At 30.7% G+C, this 23671-nt stretch overlaps 1 protein-coding gene across 1 annotated transcript; it reads right to left on the bottom strand.

Annotated features, from left to right (window-relative positions):
- LOC136204010 (terpene synthase 5-like) lies at positions 1 to 23427 on the bottom strand. Its single transcript, XM_065995212.1, has 8 exons — positions 23335 to 23427; positions 15711 to 15764; positions 8276 to 8552; positions 7726 to 8098; positions 7178 to 7396; positions 5963 to 6089; positions 3505 to 3753; positions 1 to 225 (listed from the first exon to the last, which is right to left on the bottom strand). Exons 1-8 carry the CDS (start codon positions 23425 to 23427, stop codon positions 1 to 3), a joined length of 1617 nt encoding a protein of 538 aa, XP_065851284.1.
- Positions 23428 to 23671: the final 244 nt, after the last annotated feature.

The following is a 23671-nucleotide window of genomic DNA, read 5'->3' as shown; positions in this document are numbered from 1 at the left end:
TTAGTTGCCCTGTGGGGGCGACTTTGAGGCAGAGGGAGAAGTCTGTTCATCTGGCACTGTCATGGATTCATCTGTTATGTTTTCAGGAGGATTCAAGTCAAGATGAAGATTTGTCGTAATGCCTTGAATCAGTATATCATGTTTCCTATTCGGAGTAATATTTGGTTTCAGATTCCTAGTTGGATTGGGATCATGGGTTCCTAGTGGGATTAGGATCATGGGTTCCTAGTGGAATTAGGTTAGATTGTGTATTATAAATACCCCATTATGTAAATCTAATCATTGTAATCTGTTCTTCTCCCTCCTAATAAATACTATTCTCCTTCTGCCCGTGGACTAGCCAACACAACGTTGGTGAACCACGTAAATCTGTGTTTTTCGATTATTTACTTATTTATCTTTCATTAATTCCGCACAATAGTTCCTTTGGCTAATTTAATATTTTTTAAACCATAATAAATAACTATTCTTTTTATTATATTTTTGAATATTTATATCCAATAATTAAAGAAGTTGAAATAAAAAATAAAATATCAATAAAGATAACTTTTTTGTTTCTAACGTTAAACAATAACATTTGAATTAATTTAACAATTGCACTTCCAAACTAATACATATGAAAAAAGTAATAAATATATTAAGTCTCTACTTCATGCTCTTTTTGGTTATTATAAGCAAATATATATATATATATATATATATATATATATATATATATATATATATATATATATAAACCCCTGAAACTTTTAAGATTTTAAAGATTACATCTTTCATTTTCACTCTCACTAACGATATAGTTAACGGAACCATTAGTGAAGGGCTCACTTTGTATAAAAATTAAACATCAAGGACTTCATCCTTAAAAGTATTAAAGTTCAAAGGCTTAATCTCGAAAAAATAAATGAGCAGGAGTTCAGACCCAGAAACTTTAAAAGCTTAATTATAAGTTTAGGCCTTGTTTGGTAAAGAGCGTTTTGGGATAAAAGAACGGTTTTGACCAACTTTAGCGGTTTGACCGCTGATTGGCGTGTTTGGTAGAGAGATGTTTGGGAGAGAATTTTGGGATGAAAACGCTAATTTAGAAAAATCTCATTTTAGGAGCTTTTTCAATTAGCGTTTTGCAATATTAAAATTAATGGACTTTTTTAACCCTACTTATTTTATGTATATTTTTATGTGTTAAAAAAGAAATGCCCTTATTCGTCTTTTTGCATAAACCGCTATTATCAATCAGCTAATTTTTACCAAACATGTCTACACAAACATCTAGTCAAATCAGTTAATGTAATCAGCTAACAGCTAACAGCTAACAATAGTTAATTCTCAAACACGGCCTTAGTATTTTGAAATTTGCAGGAGATATCATACGTACGGACTTGACCATTGATCAAGATCTGCCAATTTGTAGAACCTTTAGCTTTGTTTATTGTGTTTGTTAAACTTTCCAAGCCATCGTTTTTTTTTTTTTTTTTTTTTTTGTCCTTTAAAATAATTTGTTAAAGGTAAATCACAAATGTAAAATTTTTGTTACGTTCATATAGTATTAAACTAGTAACATTTGGCCTTGTTTTTTTTTTTTTTTAATTATTGTACTGATTTATTTCTTTTGGAGTTTGGTAAATTATTAAGAATAATAATAAATTTAATTTTAGTAAAATTTATTATTCAAGGTATTGCTGACAAAATTAACCAATGTTGTATTTGATACATAATAGATTTTTAATGTACCTAAATATAGACACTTTGGTAATTAAATGTCATAAATTTGGAAATGTTTTTAAGTTAATGTGTCGTTAACTTTGCGACGTTTAAAATATAGTGAAAATTTTGGAAATTAAAATTAAATAAATTTTGAAAAGTAAAAAATAAAAAAAAAATATGAAAAAATGGTAGGACAATAAAAATGTAAGTGTTGTTAGCATTGACGATGCTTGTATGAAATATGCTACCGGATTGAAGTTTACCCGCATAAGGTTTTCTACGCATTAAAATTAATGAGACTTGATTTAACGATTCATGTGACGATGTTTTGAAAAGCGCTAGTAAGTATGTAGGGACGCCAAAAAAAAGCATTGTTAAATCATAAATTTTAGCACCGCAATATACCTTTTTTGTAGTATATATATATATATATATTGGCTTTTAGAACTTTTATCATGTATTTGTCAAACATTTATTTTTTCCTCACAATACTTTTCTCCACGAGACTTTCCATCACCGCATGTTCCGTTGATTATAGCAATATTGCCAAATAGCTCTAAAACAATTACATTTATTGAAAAGACGATACAAAACCATGAAGAGAAATTCCATAGAAATGATTGAAGATCCATAATAAGGATTACAAATTAGACCAATCATCTGAAAGTTAGAGAATAAAAGTTTCTTACAAACTGAAAATTCTACGGTGGTCGAGGACCACCATATCTTACTACCACAATAAAGTGCCACTTGGACGACAACAATTATTTTTTGGAACTTCCATACAAACTTAACAAGAAAAAAATGTTGATATTACATTCGAAGTGGGTTAATAATCAATGATGTGACCGTTGGCATCATGTCGTTTCCATAAGTAAACAAATCGGTGCCTTGGTAGAGAAAAATACTGCTACGAGTATAGTTGAAAGTGTACTTGAGCAAACTCCTCGACACCGTAGTTGGTTGTAGCAAACCTTCATTCATTAACTTCCATTTATTTTCAAGCAATTTTATGATGGCTTCAACGACCTCATCTTCTGACACTCCATATTATATCATATAACAATCAACAGCTTTCGGAAACTCTCCTCTTGACTCACCCTTCAAATATAGATTTTTAATCTTAATTAAACAAAATTAACAAATTTATTAAAGCACTATTTTTTTCTTATTCAAACATGCATGAACAAAAAAATATTGTGATTTATTCATATCAACGAAATAATTGACTAGAAAGTTTAAATTGATGAGTGAGATCCAAAAATAAATTTTTATTATCATCTCTGATATATTCTCTCATATGCTAATATCTTATAGATTCTAAACACGTAGAACACATACTTATCTTAATTACTATGTGTTATAATTTCATGAACAAGTGGAGTTATCCGGATTTTAAACCCCGGTCACTTGGTTAAGAGACTCTAATATCATATGAATGAAGCATTTGAGCTAAAAGTTTAAACCGTTAATCGAGTAGACTATCAAAATTTCTAATTTACTTTTTATACATTTCTCCTAAAACTCAACTCTCTATGCAAAAATTCCCTTTTTCTTAAATATAATACATTATTAGAATAATTTCTATCAATACTAACCCTCTCTATTATCATAAATAAGGAAAAATTTGAGTTAATTTATCAAACATGAATTGATAATATATCTAAAACATTATATAAAAAAACAAATTAATAATTCGAGAACGACAACTATGAGAAACATGAGGAAATATAAATTCTGCTGAAATTCAGAAAATTAATTTAAAAAATTTGATCATATTAATTAATTAATGAAACTTACCTTTCGTACTCCACTAATGTCGTTTAGGAAACGAGCATGCAATTTAGCACCAACAACCATTTCTGGATCATTTCGTACCCATAATATTTCATCCATACCCATATTTTCTGCTCCGAGAAGGAATGCGGATGTAAAAGCCTCATAACCGCATGTCACTTTACCATTCCTCAAATACTCATCGAATGAGGGTGCTTTCTTTTCTTTTCGCCAAATTGCCTCATTATGGAGGCCTATCGATAGCTCTTTTAGCTATGGTAATATACCAATATATTAATAATATATAACTTATTAATAAATTATTATAGAGTTGATGAAAATAATATGTTAAAACTTAAACTTTAATTCTTGAATTTTTCTAGTTTTGAAATTATTCTTGTGTTATTTGACATGCTGAGAGAAAACTTGTAAATGGCGATTTTAAAAATAAAAATGGAGATTCCATGAAAATATAGTTCTAAACAACTTTAATAGTTAAATTGTTTTCATTTTAAAGCCGTAATTAGCCATTTTGAGGTACTATATATATATATATATATATATATATATATATATATATATATATATATATATAAATTTAAAACTCCCTTTATATGTTGGGCAGAATATACTTATATATATTTAAGAAAAGAAACAATTAACATACCTATATTTTATTTCAATTCTATAAAAATTAGGGTAAACAATTTATTAGTTTCTATATTTTTATTTTATACATTATTTAGTTCTCGTAAAGTCATTTATTTTTTGTTCTATTCCACGGTTATAAAAGATTAAACTATTTAATAATTTAAATGTTTAAGGGATTAAATTGTTGAATAAAATATAAGGATCTTATAATGTATTTTTAAAGTAGGACTTTCTAAACCACAATTAAATAATTTAATAAAACTATATAATTTATCTTTTAAAAAAGCTATATAACGTATCATTTATCATTTATATTTATTTTTCTAATATCAAGCTGCTCTTTAAAAATAAAAGGTGAATTGAGTTGACATTCAAATAGAAAGGAAATTAAATAGGAAGATTATGCATTGATTTTTTTAACATGGATTAGTTTTATTTATTAATTTATATATATATAAATATAATATTTTTATGACACTATTTGGTTGAACTATTCCAATTTAACCGGTTGAACCAATAAATCATTAATCTAATGATCACACCAGTTTAATGTCATGCCCGGTTTTTTAAAACATTGATAATAACCATTTATTTGAAGATGTAAAGAAAAAAAAAATTATATTATTGAGTTGATAAGGAGAAATCATTCAAATTCTTTGTTTTAAATAAAAACCATGAATCTAAACCGAGTATTAAGTGTGTCAATTTCATCCATGATCTTTCAAATATTGGAAATAAAATATAATTGTCACAACACTTTAATTCTTAACAATAAACTTCCATAAATTATTTTTGTCTCTTTTATTATCTTTTTGACCTGAATTCTGTAAACGTTTTGGCCGGAGATACCACATGAGCGATTAGTACACACTTTTTTAACAGGTAAATTTTCTACGAGCTCAATATTTAAACCTCACGTGTCTCCACGTGTATTATGACCACACGTGATAATTAAAAGGGTAATTAATTTATTAGTCCCTATATTTTGACAAAACACACTGTTTAGTCCCTGTATTTTCAAAAACACATGGTAAGGTCCCTAACCTTTTTCTCAGTGAACTGTTTAGTCCTTCCGTCTGTTTGTTACATTTTTTACCGTTTATGACTTCGGAAATGACTAAATTACCCTTTACTATTTACCTTCAAACTTCAGAAGAGTAATCCAATTTAGAAGAAGAAGCTATTTGCATGGAGAACAATAAAAAGAACAGACTCAACGCTTACGAATTTGAACGATTAAGAAGAAAATTAAGAACAAGAACACTCAAAGTTGATTTCAGATGCATTAGAGTTTAAAGGAAAGCAAAATAAAGGAAAAGAAGAACACAAATCCAAATTGACTAACAGAATCTTCATGAGAGTCTAATGGCAGGGACTAAACAGTTCACCAAGAAAAACATTAGGGACTAAACAGTTCACCGAGAAAAACGTTAGGGGCTTTAGTGTGTGTTTTTGAAAATACAGGGACTAAACAGTGTGTTTTGTCAAAATATAGGAACTAATAAATTAATTACCCTAATTAAAATAGTAAGACCTCTTATAATATGTGTGAGTCTATAGTACACGCGTCAAAATATGTATGGAAGGTCCTCCGAATGACATGGAGAACCGGGTGCTTCTAATAATTTGCCCCCCACGTGATAGAAAAGTGTCTGTATGCCTCCAGCCAAGAAGTTTGCTGAATTCGAGACAAACAATTATGAGTTTTTTTAATTAAAAATTAACGTGTTATGACAATTTTGTTCCATATTCGATTATAAGAAGATCATATATGCAATTAACCTATACATATGATAGGCAATTAACAGTATATTCATACGTATATATATACCATTTCCTTGGCAAAAGTGGCTTTACAAGAGCATCCTTCATCATTAACATTCTCCGCTAATTCAAAGACAAGCTTGCAAAGTGATTTTATATATTCTGGTAGTTCATCACTATCATCCACAGTGAACCTGGATTTTCATAAAAGAAAAACGTGTAAATTATAAATCGATGATCTATTAGCACTTTGTTTTTACTTGAAAAAAAAAAAGCAAACTCAAAATTGAAAAATAGGAAAAATAGCTCATTTACTTATGAATATGTTAAAATTAATCCCTTTTTGGTCAATAAGTCTGATTAATCGGTTTGAAGTTGTTCAAACATTTTTTAGATGACTTCTTTCCCAATTAAAACTTACTGCCTAAAGTAGGACATTGAACTCGAGATCTCTAATTTAAGCAAAATGAAACCTTTACCGCTAAAGTCAATATGGGACTTTTTACTATTGAAATTTATTTTCACCGAAATATGGCACCTTTTAACGGAGATATTTTTTAATACTCCTACAATATGTATTCCCTTACTTAAAAAAAAGGAAATATAGATATTGTTTTGTTATACCCTAAAAGTCTGAAGTAGTTGACAAAGAATCATTTAACCAAAATTTAAACTAATAGTAATATCCAAGTGAATAAGTTTTACCGTCTCGCAGTCCCTGCAGTTGAATGCCACTTACCATGTGTGCCCAATATAGACATATCTTACCATATGTTGAAATTTCATTAACAATGGAGTTATCAGGATTGGATCTCTCAACCTTTTGATCTAAGAGACTCTAATACTATATTAGAAAACCATTTGATAAAAAAAGGGTTAAACTTTTATTACCATCTCTCGCATCTTTGCCCATATAGCTTCAAGGAGTATCATTCTCCAAGAATATTCTAAATTTTTTCCTCTAACGGCTCTGTGATGTGTGAGGTGGAGATAAAAAATGTATTGTGAAATAACGGTAAACTTAGTCTAAGATACCACGTACAAAGATCGCTTTCACCTCCTTGCTACTCTCTTCATCTATGTAGCTATCAGGAACGTTCACATGGACCTTAATGACCAAGTTAATTTGGTCATTCATCATTAGATCTAGACTTATTTCTAAACTTTAGGATGCTTTGAACCTCCACTATATGATTCTAATAAGCCTAGATCTAACGGTGAATGACCAAATACTATATGGTCATTAAGGTCCATGTGATCAAAACCGATGTAACTATATTACCTTTGAAGTTGAGTTGTGAGAAGTTTGATTTCATCAACGGTACCGTATGTATCGTAAAAATCATCCAATGGTGTTGCCACTGCCACATATTTGGATAAAAGCATTCGAGACATACTGTATTGTGGCTCAAAAACGGCTCCAAGTGACCACATATATGCTTCTATATGTCTATCTCTTGCATATGGAAGGTTTTCCACAGCATTTGAATTTTTCCACCACCTAAAGAAGTAAAATATATACATATTTTAATCTCAAAGACTCTTAGACTTAACCAAAGGCTGAAAGAAAAACATTCGATAAGATGAGAAATTTTACTATACGTCTGGTGTACCATGTCATCAATGCATCAGACTACTAATTTGATGTCACATCGTATATTTTAGGATTTAGGATTTAAAATTTAGAATAAAGTATTTTATAACTAATTACATACAAAGTGTTACTATTTTTTTGTTTAAATGTACCGTGACATCAAATTATTAGCATGTGTATGATAAAGTTGTACGTTGCGCGTATAGTAAATCTCTTCCAATAGGATATTTACTTACCTCGAGAGTATAGCTAACTCTTTTTTATAGAGTAATTGTAGTGCATTGTAATCCAACTTGGCAAATTTGAGAAGTGTTTCATTTGCAGATTCGTCTTTCTCGTAAAATGATATATAATGAAAAGCATTAAGTCTTTCAGTGGTGCGGTGGGATGGGTTTATCAAAGTATTCCTTATATGTTTCTCAAGATGAGGGCTTGAATTTTCTGCTAAAATTTCCAAATATTTTCTTGTAAAAGCAAGGGCTTCATCTAATATATCTTCACCAGGAACTGCTAGAAAACATGCTTCATACAAGCAAATGAGACCTTCGACATCATTAGTGATGTCTTTCTTGAATTCTCCGTCTCCACTTTTGAACTTTTCAAACACGTCTGTGTTCATACATCATAGTTAATTCAAAATGTATTGATTGTATATTTATCACTGTCTACATGCGTGTGGAGATATAACAGAAATAATATATAAATATTACTATTGAATCTTATTTGACAGCTTAAAGGGGTGTGTATATATGTCCGTATGTTTATGTTTTGCTGAAAAATACTTACCGCATGTCATTTTGTATCCATATTGTCTTAAAATTCGAAATAAATTTGCGAGAGTACAAAGTTCATAGTCATTATCTTCCAAGAGTTTAGGAAGCATAATGAAAATACGGTGGAGTTGTTCATTGATTTCATCTTCGAAATGATAAGATACACCAAGACGACATAATAAATTTATAAATTGAATATTTTCCGTCAACTCTCTTGTAGAGTACTCAAGTAACATATTCTTCACTTTTACTTTTACTGCCTCCACCTTTTTGGAATGTGTTTCCAATTCCTGTAAAATTAATATAATATATGTAAGAGAGATTATAAAAGATATTCTAAACCTTTATCTATTAGGGTTTAGATATATTAGGTTTTCTTACACTAAGGCTCTGCTTGGATGAAAGTTTGACAAAGTTCATTAAAGGGAGAAGATGGGAGTTTATTTAGTTAACTTTCAAATCCCACCAATTTGGTAGGACTGAAATTAGGGTTATTTCAAGGTTTTCTAAACTTCATTTAACTCCAATTTAACCCTCACCTTCATTTAAACTCCTTTTCAATCAAGGTTAGTGATGCGGGCATCTAGTCGATTAGACGAGAGGAGACGAGTGGTGGAAGAAGCCGGATCAAAGGGGTAACACACCGGAGCCAAATATGAGTCATTTGGGTGAGAAATAGATCACACTTGGCGTGTGGTTATTCCCACTCGCCGTGTGGATCATTAAAATGGGATTGAAAGTTTCAGTGTGCATCTCACTCGACGTGTGGAATCTCACTTGCCGTGTGGAATTTCGAAATGAATCTCACTCACCGAGTGGGCTCTTTAAAAAGCCTTACAAAATCAGCCTTGCCCCTCACTCCAGTTCCACTTTAATTACAACTTTACCACCCCTTATTTCCAACTCATGTCACTACCCTATTTACAAGCTTGTCGCCTCTTTACCCTTAACCCATTTTACCCTTATTTTTACCATTTTAATTAGTTATATGTAATTTGCCTTTTTATTTAATTTGCCAATTAGGTTTTGAGATGATATAAATTCATCTTTTTCTTTGTAATCAACTTAATTAACTTTGATGAATTAAAAATATTGTCTTTTTCTTTGAAACGTGTTAAGGTTTTCATACCTTCAATAATGAGGAATTTCCATTTCCTACGGATTTAGTCCGTAAAACCCGGGATTAACTCATTTTAGTTTAGTTAGAGAAGAACTCCCTTTATAACCTTTTCTAACTCCAAAACAAGCAGATCCTAAGTTGCGTTCAAATTTAAATTTAAATTTATCGTTATTGAGTGACAAACATATTCAAACGGTAGAGTTATAATTAATGGAACATGTTATTATAAAAAAAAGGGTAATTAATTTATTAGTCTCTATATTTTGACAAAACACGTTGTTTAGTCCCTGTATTTTTAAAAACACATGGTAAAGTCCCTAACGTTTTTCTCGGTTAACTGTTTAGTCTCTGTTGTTAGACTCTCATGAAGATTATGTTAGTCAATTTGGATTTGCGTTCTTCTTTTCCTTTATTTTCCTTTCCTTTAAACTCTAATGCATCTGAAATCAACTTTGAGTGTTCTTCTTCTTAATTTTCTTCTTAATCGTTCAAATTCGTAAGTATTGGGTCTGTTCATTTTCTTGTTCTCTATACAAATAGCTTCTTCTTCTAAATTGGATTTTCTCTTCTGAAGTTTGAAGGTAAATAGTAAAAGGTAATTTAGTCATTTCCGAAGTCATAAACGGTAAAAAATCTAACAAACAGATGGAATGACTAAACAGTTCACTGAGAAAAAAGGTTAGGGACCTTACCATGTGTTTTTGAAAATACAGGACTGAATAGTGTGTTTTGTCAAAATATAGGAACTAATAAATTAATTACCCTAAAAAAAATAATAATAATTAATGGAACACAATGAGGCAAAGCTTTTATATACATATATACTAGTATGAAACCCCGTGCAATGCACGGGATATATAATTTTTTTATTAATTACGTAAATGAAATAATAATTTTTTTTTAGAAAAAACAGTTAAAAAAGTATGATATTTTTTACTAAAACATTGTTTATTTGTTAGCTGAACGTTATAAAATGTATGCCTACATGCAGTATATAGTATAAAATTATAGAGAACTCACAATTGTGCCAAAAGAATAGTTTCACGTTAAAACTGAAATTAGCAAGAACCATAAAATTAGCAATGCGTGCATGCACTCAAAACCATGGTGAAGTAATAGAAAGAAGAATAACACCAAACCAACAAAACCCCTAAACATAAACATTGTTAACTTCTCCATCATTTTCAGTAGAGAATCAAGCAACAAAAAATGTAGAAGAACAAAATTTCATATGAGAACCATAATGCGTTGTGATTCTTCGTATCTGATTAGGAGCTTCAATCATAAAAGTTGAAATTGAATGCCCATGTGATAGATAAAGCAAAAAAAAAAAATAGTAGAGATTATTAGAAAGATCATGGAAAGAATTCTACTGGAGATCATGGAAGCAGTTATGGGAAAAGAGGCAGAGATTCAGAGAGAGGGGATGTTAGGAATAATTGAAATTACGATAAACGAAAATAAGCAAAACACACAAGAATTGGTTACCCAGTTCGCCACTCAATATGAATGACTACGTCTGGGGCACTACCAAGGCAGGATATTTACTATAATGAATGAGTTGGATCGCTGCAGTTGGACCCATCACTTCAGTTTGGCCTATATATATTAGTCTCCGTAAGCCCAACAGGTGAGTGGATAAGCAGTTTAAGAGAAAAGTAAGTAAAATAAAGATATTTGTAAAAAAAAAAAAAAAAAAACTCAAAAAAATTATGAGAGTGCCACATCATCAAGATGTAAGCAGCTTTAGTATATAGATATTACCGAATCTTGTGGGGCAAGTGAAGCAAAGGTTTCACCCCAAACGCTGTGCAAATTGTCTTCCTCTTGTTTTGTTGATGTATGAACATCTGCCATATTTGCTCTGGTTTTCTTCAACTTTTGAGAATGGTAAGAATGTAATTTATTGGGTAATCTGTCATCCAAGATTTTAATTTTTTTTTTTCAAATTTTTACTGTAAGAGATCATAATAAAAAAAAAAAAAATTATAATGCCGTAATTATCAACTTAAATTTTTTTTGGTTAAAATAGTCCCTTGACATGTAAATTCTTCTAAATCAAGTTGTGGATGGTTGGAATCCTGATAATTTCAACATAGTAGAATGGACATGTATGTCATCAGAGATTAAAATAAAAATTAGGCCTAATATATCACCAGGAACTTGTCTATAATAGTAGATTGGCTCTCTGAATTTTGCAAGTGTCTCACCAGCTCACTAAACTTGTTTATTCCGTATCATCAGCTCCCTAAACTTGTCCATAAAAATTTATTAGCTCTCTTAACTTCGCAAATTCTCACCAGCTCCTTAAACTTGCTTATTCCGTAACAACTAAATACAAAAACTCATTAAACCTAAATTCTAAAAATGCATATTCATCTATTTGTGAGGTAATTTTTTCTCTTTCCCTACCTTTTACCCCTAATGTTAGTAGCCAAGAGCAAATTTAACCATAACGTTGATAATTTGGGTCAATTTCATATACTATTATAAAACACAAATATTTTTGTTCTTTATTTTGCACCAATTGTATATCGATTCGTTCTAAAAAAAATTCATGTTTTTTATAATTTAATAATAGAATTGGAGATTGATATTTATAAATTTGGTGAATTTTTTGAATTTTTTTGTCCAATTCGTACAAAAGATAGTATATTTTTTATTTATTTTTTTCACATCCCAACATATGTTTGTGATTTGTTACTAATAAAATGACGTGCGTGTGAAGTGTAGATGACAAGATTCATAACCGAGAAGACAGTTTGATAAATTATTTCTCAAATTAACTCAATTTATCAATGTTATGGGTAAAATTGCTCTTGACTTCCAACATTAGGGGTAAAATTGCACCACTTTAGATGTTAGGGGTATTTTTGCACCTTATCCTTAGTTAGTATTATGGTTTTTGTATTTAGTTGTTACAGAATAAGCAAATTTAGATAGCTGGTGAAACACTTGCAAAGTTCAGAGAGCTAATAAGTTTTTATGGACAAGTTTAGGGAGCTAGTGATACGAAATAAGCAAGTTTAGGGAGTTGATGATACACTTGTAAAGTTCAGGGAGCCAATCTACTATTATGGACTAGTTCAGGAAGCTGGTGATGTATTAGGCCTAAAAACTATTAGTAGGTTTTAACTATCAGCTTAAACTTTTAGTTCAAATGGTTCCTTAACATGGTATTAAAGTCTCTTAGACCAAGTGATAAAAGGTTCAAATCATGACAATCTCAATTTAATAAGGGAATTTCAACACATAATAAGATATGCATGTGTTGTGCACACTTCAAACCCTGCACAAGCATCCTTGTGCGGGGTATGTAACAATAAAAATGGTTATACATAATTACACACCTAAATTTGTCATGTTTTGCTGTTTGACACGTTGTATTTATACTTTGATCTATCATACACCTAAATTTGTCAATTTTGAACCTCTAGCACCTTTGTTTATTTGACAGATTTCAAAGCTGAGATGCTACCAATGTGTCAAACTTTGATCTAAACATATTGTGTGTCATGTCATCAAATAAGGGAGTCGGAGGTTCAAATCGACCAGTTTAAGTCAATAATAAGTTTAAGTATAACGTTTTATATTACCAAAGGTAAATAATTTATTAGATTTTGCCTCATTCAATAAAATTATTATTAGTTATTTAGATAGTTTTATTAATTTAGATTGTATTTTTTATTGAAAAATTTTCAAATGTAACTCTATAGTTTCACCGATTCACAAATGAGTGTTTGTGGTTTTTTTGTTGCTAAAAGAGGACTCAGGTCTCGCCGTTAGAAAACTAAGAATTTTAGGTTGACATTATCGGTTTTGACCATTGATAAACTCAAATTAGAAAATTCCAAGAATTAAATTGTTTATACTACATTTACTATGGAACTACATTTCGATTTTCCAAAAATCATATTTTTTGAAATTTTCTCTCTTTAAATGTGCACTTACTGTGATCTCAAAACTAAAAAGTTCATCAACAATCAAAACTGAGAGTGTCAACCTAAAAACCCATCGTTTTGCTAACAACGAAGACCTCAATGCTCTTTTTGCAAAAAAAAAGGGTTGATTACAAATAACTACCATATGGTTTGACCGATTTGCGATGTGGTACCTGTGATATTTTTTTTTTTTTGCAAACACAACCTGAGATTGTCGTCGTTATACAAATCAAGGAGGGAATTTGGAAAAAAAAAATTGACTTTTTTTTTACTTTTTGAGTTGACTTCATCTTCTTCTCTTCTCCTTCTTCGTTCTTCTTCTTCCTCCTCCATTTCCTCTTCTTCTTCTTCCTTTCTTTAATTCTTCTTCTTCCATTTTCTCCTCTTCTTCCTTTCTTTTCTTCTTCTTTTTCTTCCTTATTTCTTCTCTTCATCTTCCCTTTTTTTTCTTTTTTTAACTCTGGAAATTCCATATTTCTGGAATTTCCAAAAATCTGGAAATTCCAGACGTGAAGAACGTCCAGACGTTCTGGAATTTCCAGAAGACGTGAAGAACGTACGTCTGGAATTTTCAGATTTCTGGAATTTCCAGAAATCTGGAATTTTCAGATTTCTAGAAAATCCAGATTTCTGGAATTTCCAGAATAAAAAAAATTAGAAGAAAAAGAAAAAAAAAGGAAGAAGAAGAGAAGAGAGGAAGAAGAAGAAGAAGAAGAAGAAGAAAAGAGATGAGGAGGAGGAGGAAGAAGAAGAAAGAAGAAAACGCAGAAGAAGAAGAAGAGAATCAAACGATGAAGGAGAGAGAAAGAAAAAATTAAAAAAATCAAATTTCCTAAATTGTCCCTGTGTCACGTCTGCTTTTTAACAGATTTTCTGCCGTCTCCTTGATTTGTATAACGGCAGCAACCTCAGGGTTGTGTTTACAAAAAAAAATACCACAGGTACCACATTGCAAATCGACCAAACCATTGGGTAGTTATTTGTAATTAACCCAAAAAAAACATAGGCTCCAATTTGCAAATCCAGGAAACCAAATGGGTTATAATTGAAATTTGCCTTTTTATTTATTGATTAATTTAAAATATGTCCATATTAATTATTTTATATAGTAATAGTAAATGCTGATCACAATTTTACGAAAACACTACTAATTAATCAACTTAAAACAAATAACTAAAAGTAACATGTAACTACATCTAACACCAATAGCAAAAAAAACTATTAACTAATAGTTGAATCAAACAAACCTTAATATAATTATCAGATCAAATACTTTGCAGATATTTTCCGCTCCATAAACATAAAGGAACAAAGATATATTCGAAATAATATAATATTTTTCGATAGATTTATTGTTCTTATAACAATAAATAAGCATAAACTATATATATATGGTTATTGATTATTGAGAAAAAAAAAATTAAATCCACGTAAAAGGGTGCAATATTAATTAATATTAACGTTTTGTAGATAGAGTATTTTTTTTCAGTAATGACAGGTGTAATAGAGATCAATTTTCTATTAATTTGGTTCCATTTATGTCATCTAAATTATAAATTTAGAGGGTGTTTGTTTCAGCTTTTCGGATGAACTTTTAGCATTTCATTTTAAACCGTGGGAAATATAACGTTTGATTAGATTTATATAATCGCAATATTTTAGCATTTTCTCTGGAAACTGTAGCGTTTTAGAGCTTTTCGCGAAAAATTCCTTTTTGGATTTTTTTGTGAGCAACTGTTTGTAGTTATTTTTGTTACTGATAAAATAATCTTTATTATTTTCTGAAAATATGTTTCTTCTTGAACATTATTTCTATTTCTATAACATGATTACCGAAAGGACAAGGTTTTGTTGCTTTTAATAAAAAAATATATTTTTTTATTTTTTTATTTTTTATTTTTATTAATTCATGTAATATACTTTTATTTTATAATTTATTTTTTGATTAATTTAAAACATGTCCATATTAGACCTTTTAAATACTAACAGCAATAGTTCAATATAATTTTACCAAACACTAATAAAAACAGCTAATAACAAACAGCTAGCGGCAACAATAAACAGCTTACTGCAACCACAAACAGTTAATATCTGAACCAAACAGGCCCTTAGTATGATTACGACAGAGCAACTTTAGACTTCACATATAAAAAACGTAGTATATTAGCACTAATTTTAGTTATAGGTAGACGCTAGTCGAGGTGTCAGATATAAAATCAAATTACCGAGTTTTATTTGATTTGACATTATGGTATCTGAAGTTGTTCTATCTTACTAAAATTGCATAATTTCACGCGTAAAATCTAAACGTATTGTACTTTATTGTGTACGTAAAGGAAAATGTATAGCTAAAATTGAAAATAGAGATGAAAAGCTTATATATATACCGAATCGTGCCGGGTAACGGAAGCAAAGTTTTGACCCCAAACGGTACGTGAAGTCTAAATGTGTGCTTTGATATTGATGGTGTCGAAACTGCCATATTTGCTCTGGTTTTTCTTATAGTTTTGTGATGAAGGCAATTTATTATGTTATAGCTCATGCCATTTATAGAAATTTAGAAATAACATTAATGTTCAGGCATATTTCCGAAAGCAGCAATTTCACATGATGATAAATAAATAAATAAAAGTTTAGAAAGCCTGCATTAGTAGGGTACATTTACCAAATTAGTAATGTATGGATTAGTAACCAACTCAACTTTTTTTCTTTTTTATTTTTCTATTTAAAATTAATTTTAGGGGGTGTTTGGTTAGTAAAATTAAAGGAGGGAATGGGAATGGGAATGGATGATTCCATTTCTTTGTGTTTGCTTTTGTAATTTTAATTGAGAAATGGGAATCACATTCCCCGCGGTTCGAAACCTATCTTTTCTGCGTACTTATTGGGCTTATAGCCTTCAAAACCTAGTTTTCGTTTTGGCTAATGGCTAATATAGTATTTAATACTACATTTTTGACCTCTTGGAATCCATGATTCCATCTTTCCCTCACCTCAATCAAATTTCATTCCTATTGATTTATTAATTTAATTAAAAAATTATCTCACTTTTGATTTTACACCCACGATTTTTTTTGGTAAAGTATATCCACCACGATTTATTTTTAATTATTAATAAAACATAGTTTTAATTTATTTTTTTGTAAGCAGATCAACCACTTCTTTGAGGAATACAATATCAATGCCATTATATTGTTTTATATTCTATATAATACAGTGTTTACAGTATTTTTTATTTACAGTATAAAAAAAATTTATCAATAAGAAACCATTAAATTTATTTTAATGTATTAAATATTTTATACTAATAATTTAATATTTTTATATTTATTTTTAATTAATATTATAATAATAAAAATTATTTACTAAATAATTTTTAATAAATATTGTACTCATTCCGATTCCGGTCATTAAAGAATTAAACCAAACATAATAAATAAGTAGTCATTCCGATTCTGATTCTGCCACATTCCGATTCCGATTCCGTTTCCGTTTCCAAAGTTTAAACCAAACGCCCCCTTATGATTGTTAGCTTTTATAATAAAATATTATTTTTCAAATGAAAAAGACAAATAAAGTTTAGTATAAAAAAGAAAAGTATGAAAAAGAAAAGAAAATAATTAATAAGCTTCCGCACCCCTTGTGGAAGCAAAATATCTCCCACCCTACAGACCAAGCTATCCACACGGTGTGTGGAATAGCTACACGGCGTATGGACATCTTGTTGAGTCTCTACCCAAAAAATGCTTAATTCTAGCTAGTCCACACACCGTGTGAAACAATGTTCAACCACAAGACATATACAAAGATAAGCTACGCACCGTGTGACTTGAAATTCCTGCAAAAGTTTCGCATATTGGCTCAACGATATGGTACGTTCGATACGTATCAACAGATAACTAACTGAATCAAGAGCTAGCACTTGAAGTCTGACTCTTTACTCACATCTATGCACAAGCACAAAGCATTCTTAAACCAAAAGTAAGAGTTAGTGGGGTGACGTGGCAAGGTAATAGTGTAAAAGTAGAAAGGAGTTGAGGAATGAACATTAGTTGACGGATGTGGCAAGGTAGTGGGCAAATCTTAAGAGAAAAATAAGGATAGTGAGCAACTAATTCAACCAACAAACCTTCTCAAAAAACTATAAATACAATCCTAAGCTTTTGATAGGTGTATATTATACTTATTTTTACCCCTTAATTCTCATGATTTAATTGGATAATTAAGCTATTAATGGGTTTTAATTGATTTTTCAATAGATTGAAGGAAGATGACCTTGGTAGATTACTTGTGCTTAATTGGAGTGAAATTGATATTTTGGAGGAGAAAAAAGATCAAAATGGAGAACCAAGGATCAAAGAGAAATTTGGAGAAAAACATATTCTGCTTGTTCAAGGGTCACTGCCTGTTCAGTGGAAGAGCTCATGTTGTGCGCAAGAGGAAACAAGTGCTTAAAGGAGAAGAACAACCAGGAATGAGTAAGAACAACTGGTCGGATGAAAGATGAACCCAAAAATATGGATTATCACTCTTCCCTGATTTATTAGAGATCTTTCCTGAAGGAGAAATTGAATTTGCTGCAGAACAGTCATGATTGTGGAAGAAAATAATACAGTATGGGTTGTCTAACTATTCAGCAGACTGCTCTTTGTCTGTCAGAACAGTCTGGCAGATTATATCTTGAATATTTTAATGTATCTAGAACAATGATTTCTGCTGAACCTTAGGCTATTTAAAGAGCCTTTGTTTTATGTTTTGAGTATTCAGATTTTACATCTGAATCCTTAGTGTGTAATTTTATTTCTAGTTATTTTAATGCATTGTTTGTTCTTCCTTATTATTTTTGTCTTGCCTCATTCAATTATGAGTGAGTAATTTAGTTAACATGTATGCAACTATTCAGGAATAGGTAAAGGAGCAGATTTACTTCCCTCTAAATTCATTAAGTATACTTAGCTTGGTTGTTCAGTGCGTAATTAACGTTAAATAGGAGTAGCTAACCTATTTCTTAGTGGAGCAATTACGAGGAGACTCTCTTTGCAAAACTGAACTTTCACTAAACACATTTAATCATGAAACGGAGACGTAATTGATTATATGCTAAGGGTTTTAATTGTTCAAATTAAATGCTTTCATGTTCTTAAGGTTTAAAGATATATTAATCTCAATGAGACTTATTTTAATTGTTTTTAAAGAACGTTGGGAACAAGGGACACCTGACTCAACCAATTTTCGTGAAAGATACCTTAACCTAAAGTTGTTTCTACTTAATGAACAAGGAGTGGAGCGCCTGTTCATTACCATTTCTATGCATGTTGTATACATGTTCTTTCCAAATCTGAAATCAAACTTCTTTTCAAACTTGCTTTATTGTTTTATTTTGTCAAATCAAACACCAACTCAACTTAAGCGATTGTTTACTCTTTTAAACTTGACTGTGCTACCCCTTTTAAGTAATTATATTCACTTGTTCTATCCTCGTGGAGACGATATCTTACTTATCACTTTATTACTTGTATCTAGTGCACTTGCTAGTGTTCACATTTTAGGACAACAACTTTCATTCCAACAAACCCAAAAATACCTACTCAAATGTCAATTTCTTAGATTCTTAGCTTTGTTCTTCATAATTCCTAGTTCCAATTTTACTTTAAAGCTTGTTTTTAGTTTCAATTCAATCCTTTAGCAATTTATTTTCAAGTTCTTCATATTCAATTCATAATTCTAATCAATTCATTAGCTAGAATCCCGTTATAATCACTTTTTTTTCCAGCTTTTCTTAGTCTTTCTCTAGTGATTTCCATTCCCATTTTCGACCTTGTGTTGTCCGTTTTTGTTCTCAATCCCTTCTAAATAGTTGTTCCTAACTTCCTGGAGTTTAATTTAGTCTTTCGTTTTTTACGATTTCGTGTCCGAAAGCTTAGTTCACAAGCCAATTGTTGCACCTCAAAACGTTTTACATATCCTGTCTCCAACTTATGATACAATCTGCCCCCTTTTTCATTTGCATGATTCTGAACATCTAAGCGTCATTTCCGTCCCAGATTTTTGCGTAAACTCATTCTTGGTTCTCTAAACTTGTTTTTAGCATTTTATTTTACTCAATTCCATATTCGTAAGCTTTTACAAGAACTATCCAAAGTTCGGTCCAAATATGCCCCTGACTTGAAACACTAGTCTCGTTTCCAATTCAATACTACTCGGATCAGAAATTCGTTAATGGAGTCAGTTTTGTTCCTTGCCAACCGACCATGGCATTCGTGAATCCCAAGTCAACATCAGTTCAACGCCTCGCCGAGATAGCCAACTGTGACTCCGAGTTTGTCGTTAAATTTTTACTATATAATTTCCTTTATTGTAATTATTGCATTTCAATTCATAGTATTGATTTGTTTTATGTTCAATTCAATTGTTTTAGTTATATATTAATATAGAATTAATTCATCTGTAGTCAACGTAATTATTTGCTTTAAACACGTGTATTTAGACTCATATTTATATCAAAATAAATATCCATTTTTTACCAAATATCATGTCAATTTCGCACCTTTATTTCCTGTATTTACTCGTCTTTAATTTATCCGCTATAGTCTCGGAAATCGTTAAATTATCTAGCAAAGTTCATAATGGCGCTAGAAACTCAAAAATGAATTTTTTCAATCCTTGCGTCCCACGTCAATCGTTTTGGTTAGAATTCAAGTTTTGGTGCGTAAATCCATAAACTTGGCCGGCTATATATATATATATATATATATTAATTGAAAATATTTTTCTGGCACGTCTGTACCCAAACCACACATGACAATGTTGAAAATTAGAATTCAAGTTTTGACGCGTAAATCCATAAACTTAACCTACTATATATATATATATATATCATTTTTTTTAAATAATTCAAAGATTAATTATTTTATAAATTATCACTTGTAACGAATCTAAATAATTCAAAGATTAATTATTTTATATATTATCACTTCTGCGTAGCTAAATAATTCAAAGATTAATTATTATATAAATTATCACTTAAATGATGGTGCCTTCTATGCTTACTTTATTTTTAACAAAGTAAGCTTTACTTTATTTTTTCTGCCATTGGATGAGCTTACTTTGTCAAAGTTCATCACCATCCAATAGTGGGAAAAAACAAAGTAAAGCTTACTTTATCAAAAACAAAGTAAGCAAAACTCAATATGAAGGAATATCAGCAAGAAACGAGCCAAAGACAGAAGAAAGAAGCCAGAAATAGGGCAAAATCATTTGTCACGTTCGCGGGCTACCTGTCCCGATGAATTTCTACCTATTGAAAGAAAATCATATGTCACGATCGTGACCCCTGTCGCGATCGTGATAGACAATTTCATCAACTTTGCATGGTAAACCAAAATCACGAACGTGACACCCCTGTCTGGTTCATGACCGATGTTTTTACTGCAAAAAAGACATGATTCTTCAGCATAAAGGCATCTCCTTCAATCTGAATCATCCTTCTTCTTCACCATTGGATGTAACTCTCCAGAACAACACTTGAAGAGTTATCATCTTAAAAAGGCACAATCCTTCATTCGCTATAAAAAGGATATTCCTCTCTCCGTTCAACACACAAGACAATATATACAATAATAGAAGAAATAAAACAATACATTCCAGCATTGAAGGAAACAATATCGAGAGATAAACTTCCTTGAGATACAAGATACAAGATACAAGATACAAAATAAGAAGACGTCCAAACGCTTTACATCCTTATAGAGACATTAAAAGGATTCACAACCTCTATACTCTCATCTGTTACAGTCTTCTCTGTATTCTTTACTTTTGACATATGATTAACTTTGTCAAATACTTGTTTCAAAAACACAATTCAATCCAATACAAATTATTCTATGTTCATCATTTGATTCCATTACTGCTTTTATGAATATTCTAGGAAAATCCATATAAGCAAGACATAGGAATAGTTATCATTTTATGAAGTTAGAAGAGATTCGGTTTATAAAAGGATAATTGTATCACATCATCTACTTGTTTCGTTTTTAATTCTTAATTCCAATTCACTACGATAGGTCGAGGCATTGAGATTATTTATTTAAAAACATCTCCTGGATTGAGAGATTGGATAAAATATTCTTACCTGATACAACTGCAGTAAGGTTGAAAAGTATTTACAGGTTTATATTTACAAAAACCTATTTATATCCCGAGTTATGCACGGAATAGAAACTAAAGAAATCTAACTTAAAGTTTTATTATTATTTTTAAAACAAAACTATTTTTACAAACTTAATTATTTATTTTCTATAACCAAAAGAAAACGAATTTATAAGTTAATCTGTTATACTAGTTAATCAGCGTTCTCCGTGGGAATGATATCTTTTTAAGCGGAACCGTGCACTTGCAGAATTCGCCTAACATTTACCCTCATCAAAATGCTATAAATAGCATCCCCATTCTTTATTTCAAATCACTCAATCAACACACCAAAAAGCCTCCCAAATCTCTCTTCCAGTTCTTAGTTTTGTTCTTCCTGATTCCTAGTTCCAATTTCATTTTTCTAGCTTATTTTAGCTTCAATTGAATTTTTTAGAGTTCTTTTTCAGGTTCTTTCCATCTAATTTATTATTCCTAAGTCTAGAGTCATTAATTAATTAGCTAGAATCACATTTCAATTATTTTTTCCAGCTTTTAGTATAATCTGTCTAGTACTTTTCCAAGTCGGTTTCATACCGTTCAAAATCTGTTTTTGTTTTTTATCTCTTCTAAACATTTGTTCCTGACTTCCTGAAGTTAAATTTAGCCTTTTGTTTTACCTGATTCTGTGTCTGAAAACTCGGTTTACAAGCTGATCTTTGCACCTCAAATCTTTTTATAATTTCTGTTTTCAGCTTTTCATACAATCTGTCCCATTTTTCGTTTTCACGTTCCAAAGCACCTAATGCCCATTTATGTCCCAGATTTATACATGAACTCATTTTAACTCCATGAACTTGATTTTAGCTTTTTACTTTACTTAATTTCGTTTTCATAAGCTCTCACACAGGTCCTTCAAAGTTGGTCCAAATATGCCCCAATAACCAGAAATTTGCTAACGGAATCAACCTTGTCCCTTGCCAACCAATCGTGGTGTTCGTGAAGCTCAAGCTAACATCAAATTCAATGCCTCGTCGAGATAGCCAATTGTGACTCGGAGTTTTTCGTTGAATTTTCATTATTTTCTTGTATTACATTTCAATTCACATGTATTTTCTCAATTCAATTGATTTAACTATATGTTAATGTAGAATTATTTCAATTGTAATCATTTTATTATTTACTTTGAACATATGTACTCCAACCTACATTTATATCAATAAATACCCATTGTTCCAAATCTCGTATCAATCTCGTATTTTTATTTCCTTTATTTTACTCGTCTTTAACTTATTCGCACTAGTTTAAATAAAATTAACTATCTAGCAGAGTTTCTATAATGGCGCTAGAGAACCAAGAGGGACTTTTTCAATCATTGCGTCTCTCGTCAATCGTTTCATTAGATTTCAAGTTTTTGGCGCACAAATTCCATAAACTTAACTATTTTACTTGAGAAATAATTTCTCTGGCACATCCGCAACCTAACCGCACGTGTCAAGGTTGAAAATTAGCATATTCGGAAAATATCGCTAACAATTTTTGGTACGCCCAGTAGAACCTCAAACACTTAAAAAAATAGGCTACCAAAAATTGCATATAGATTCATTTTTACGTTTATAATTACATACTAGTAGGACCTTTTCTTTTTAAGCTTTGCCAAAAAAATCAAACCCTTAACTTTAGCATTTTTAATTAAGCTTTGTATTCATTTTTTACTTCGTCATTGCTTTAACAAGTACTTATTTAGTTATTTTCTTGCTTAATTTCAATTACTAATTCAATGAAGAACACTGGAAAAGAAAAGCACTGGGAAAGATCCAGTTCCATCCAACTCGGGAGAAAGTCAAAATCAAAACTGAGATCAGAACAATGAACCCGATGTACCTGAAGGCTTCGTGGGTGAACTATAAGAAATATCGAAGGTGCAAACCAGACACCACCTAAGGAACCACCTTCAATGGACTTTGAAACGGCCATGCGGAACATAAACATGTATATGCAGATGGTCATGAATGCACTACGAGCCACCAATGATGCCATTAAAAAGAGTAAAGTGCCAGAGCTAGAAGAGAGGATCGTCGACCTTACGGGAGAGGTCAGTAAAATCTCAGAGAAATGTGCAGAGTTTTTTCTCCAAAATTCAAACTCCCAAGGACCAAGAGACAGTGGAAAAGGAATACCGACCTCAGGTGCCGAAGAAAGATATATCCCTCTACAAGCT

Source organism: Euphorbia lathyris, chromosome 8 (genome assembly GCF_963576675.1).
Source record: "Euphorbia lathyris chromosome 8, ddEupLath1.1, whole genome shotgun sequence".
Taxonomy (NCBI): Eukaryota; Viridiplantae; Streptophyta; class Magnoliopsida; order Malpighiales; family Euphorbiaceae; genus Euphorbia; species Euphorbia lathyris.
The sequence above is the reverse complement of the archived record's forward strand: the minus strand, read 5'-3'. Positions and strand labels throughout refer to the sequence as shown.

Excerpts from the sequence above, each read along its gene's own strand:
- LOC136204010 (XM_065995212.1), bottom strand. The coding sequence starts at position 23,427 with ATGGCCGTTTCAAAGTCCATTGAAGGTGGTTCCTTAGGTGGTGTCTGG. Across the intron at positions 6,090-7,177 it reads CTCACAACTCAACTTCAAAG|GTTCACTGTGGATGATAGTG; the intron begins GTAATATAGTTA and ends ATGAAAATCCAG. Across the intron at positions 3,754-5,962 it reads CCACTTTTGCCAAGGAAATG|CTAAAAGAGCTATCGATAGG; the intron begins GTATATATATAC and ends ATATTACCATAG.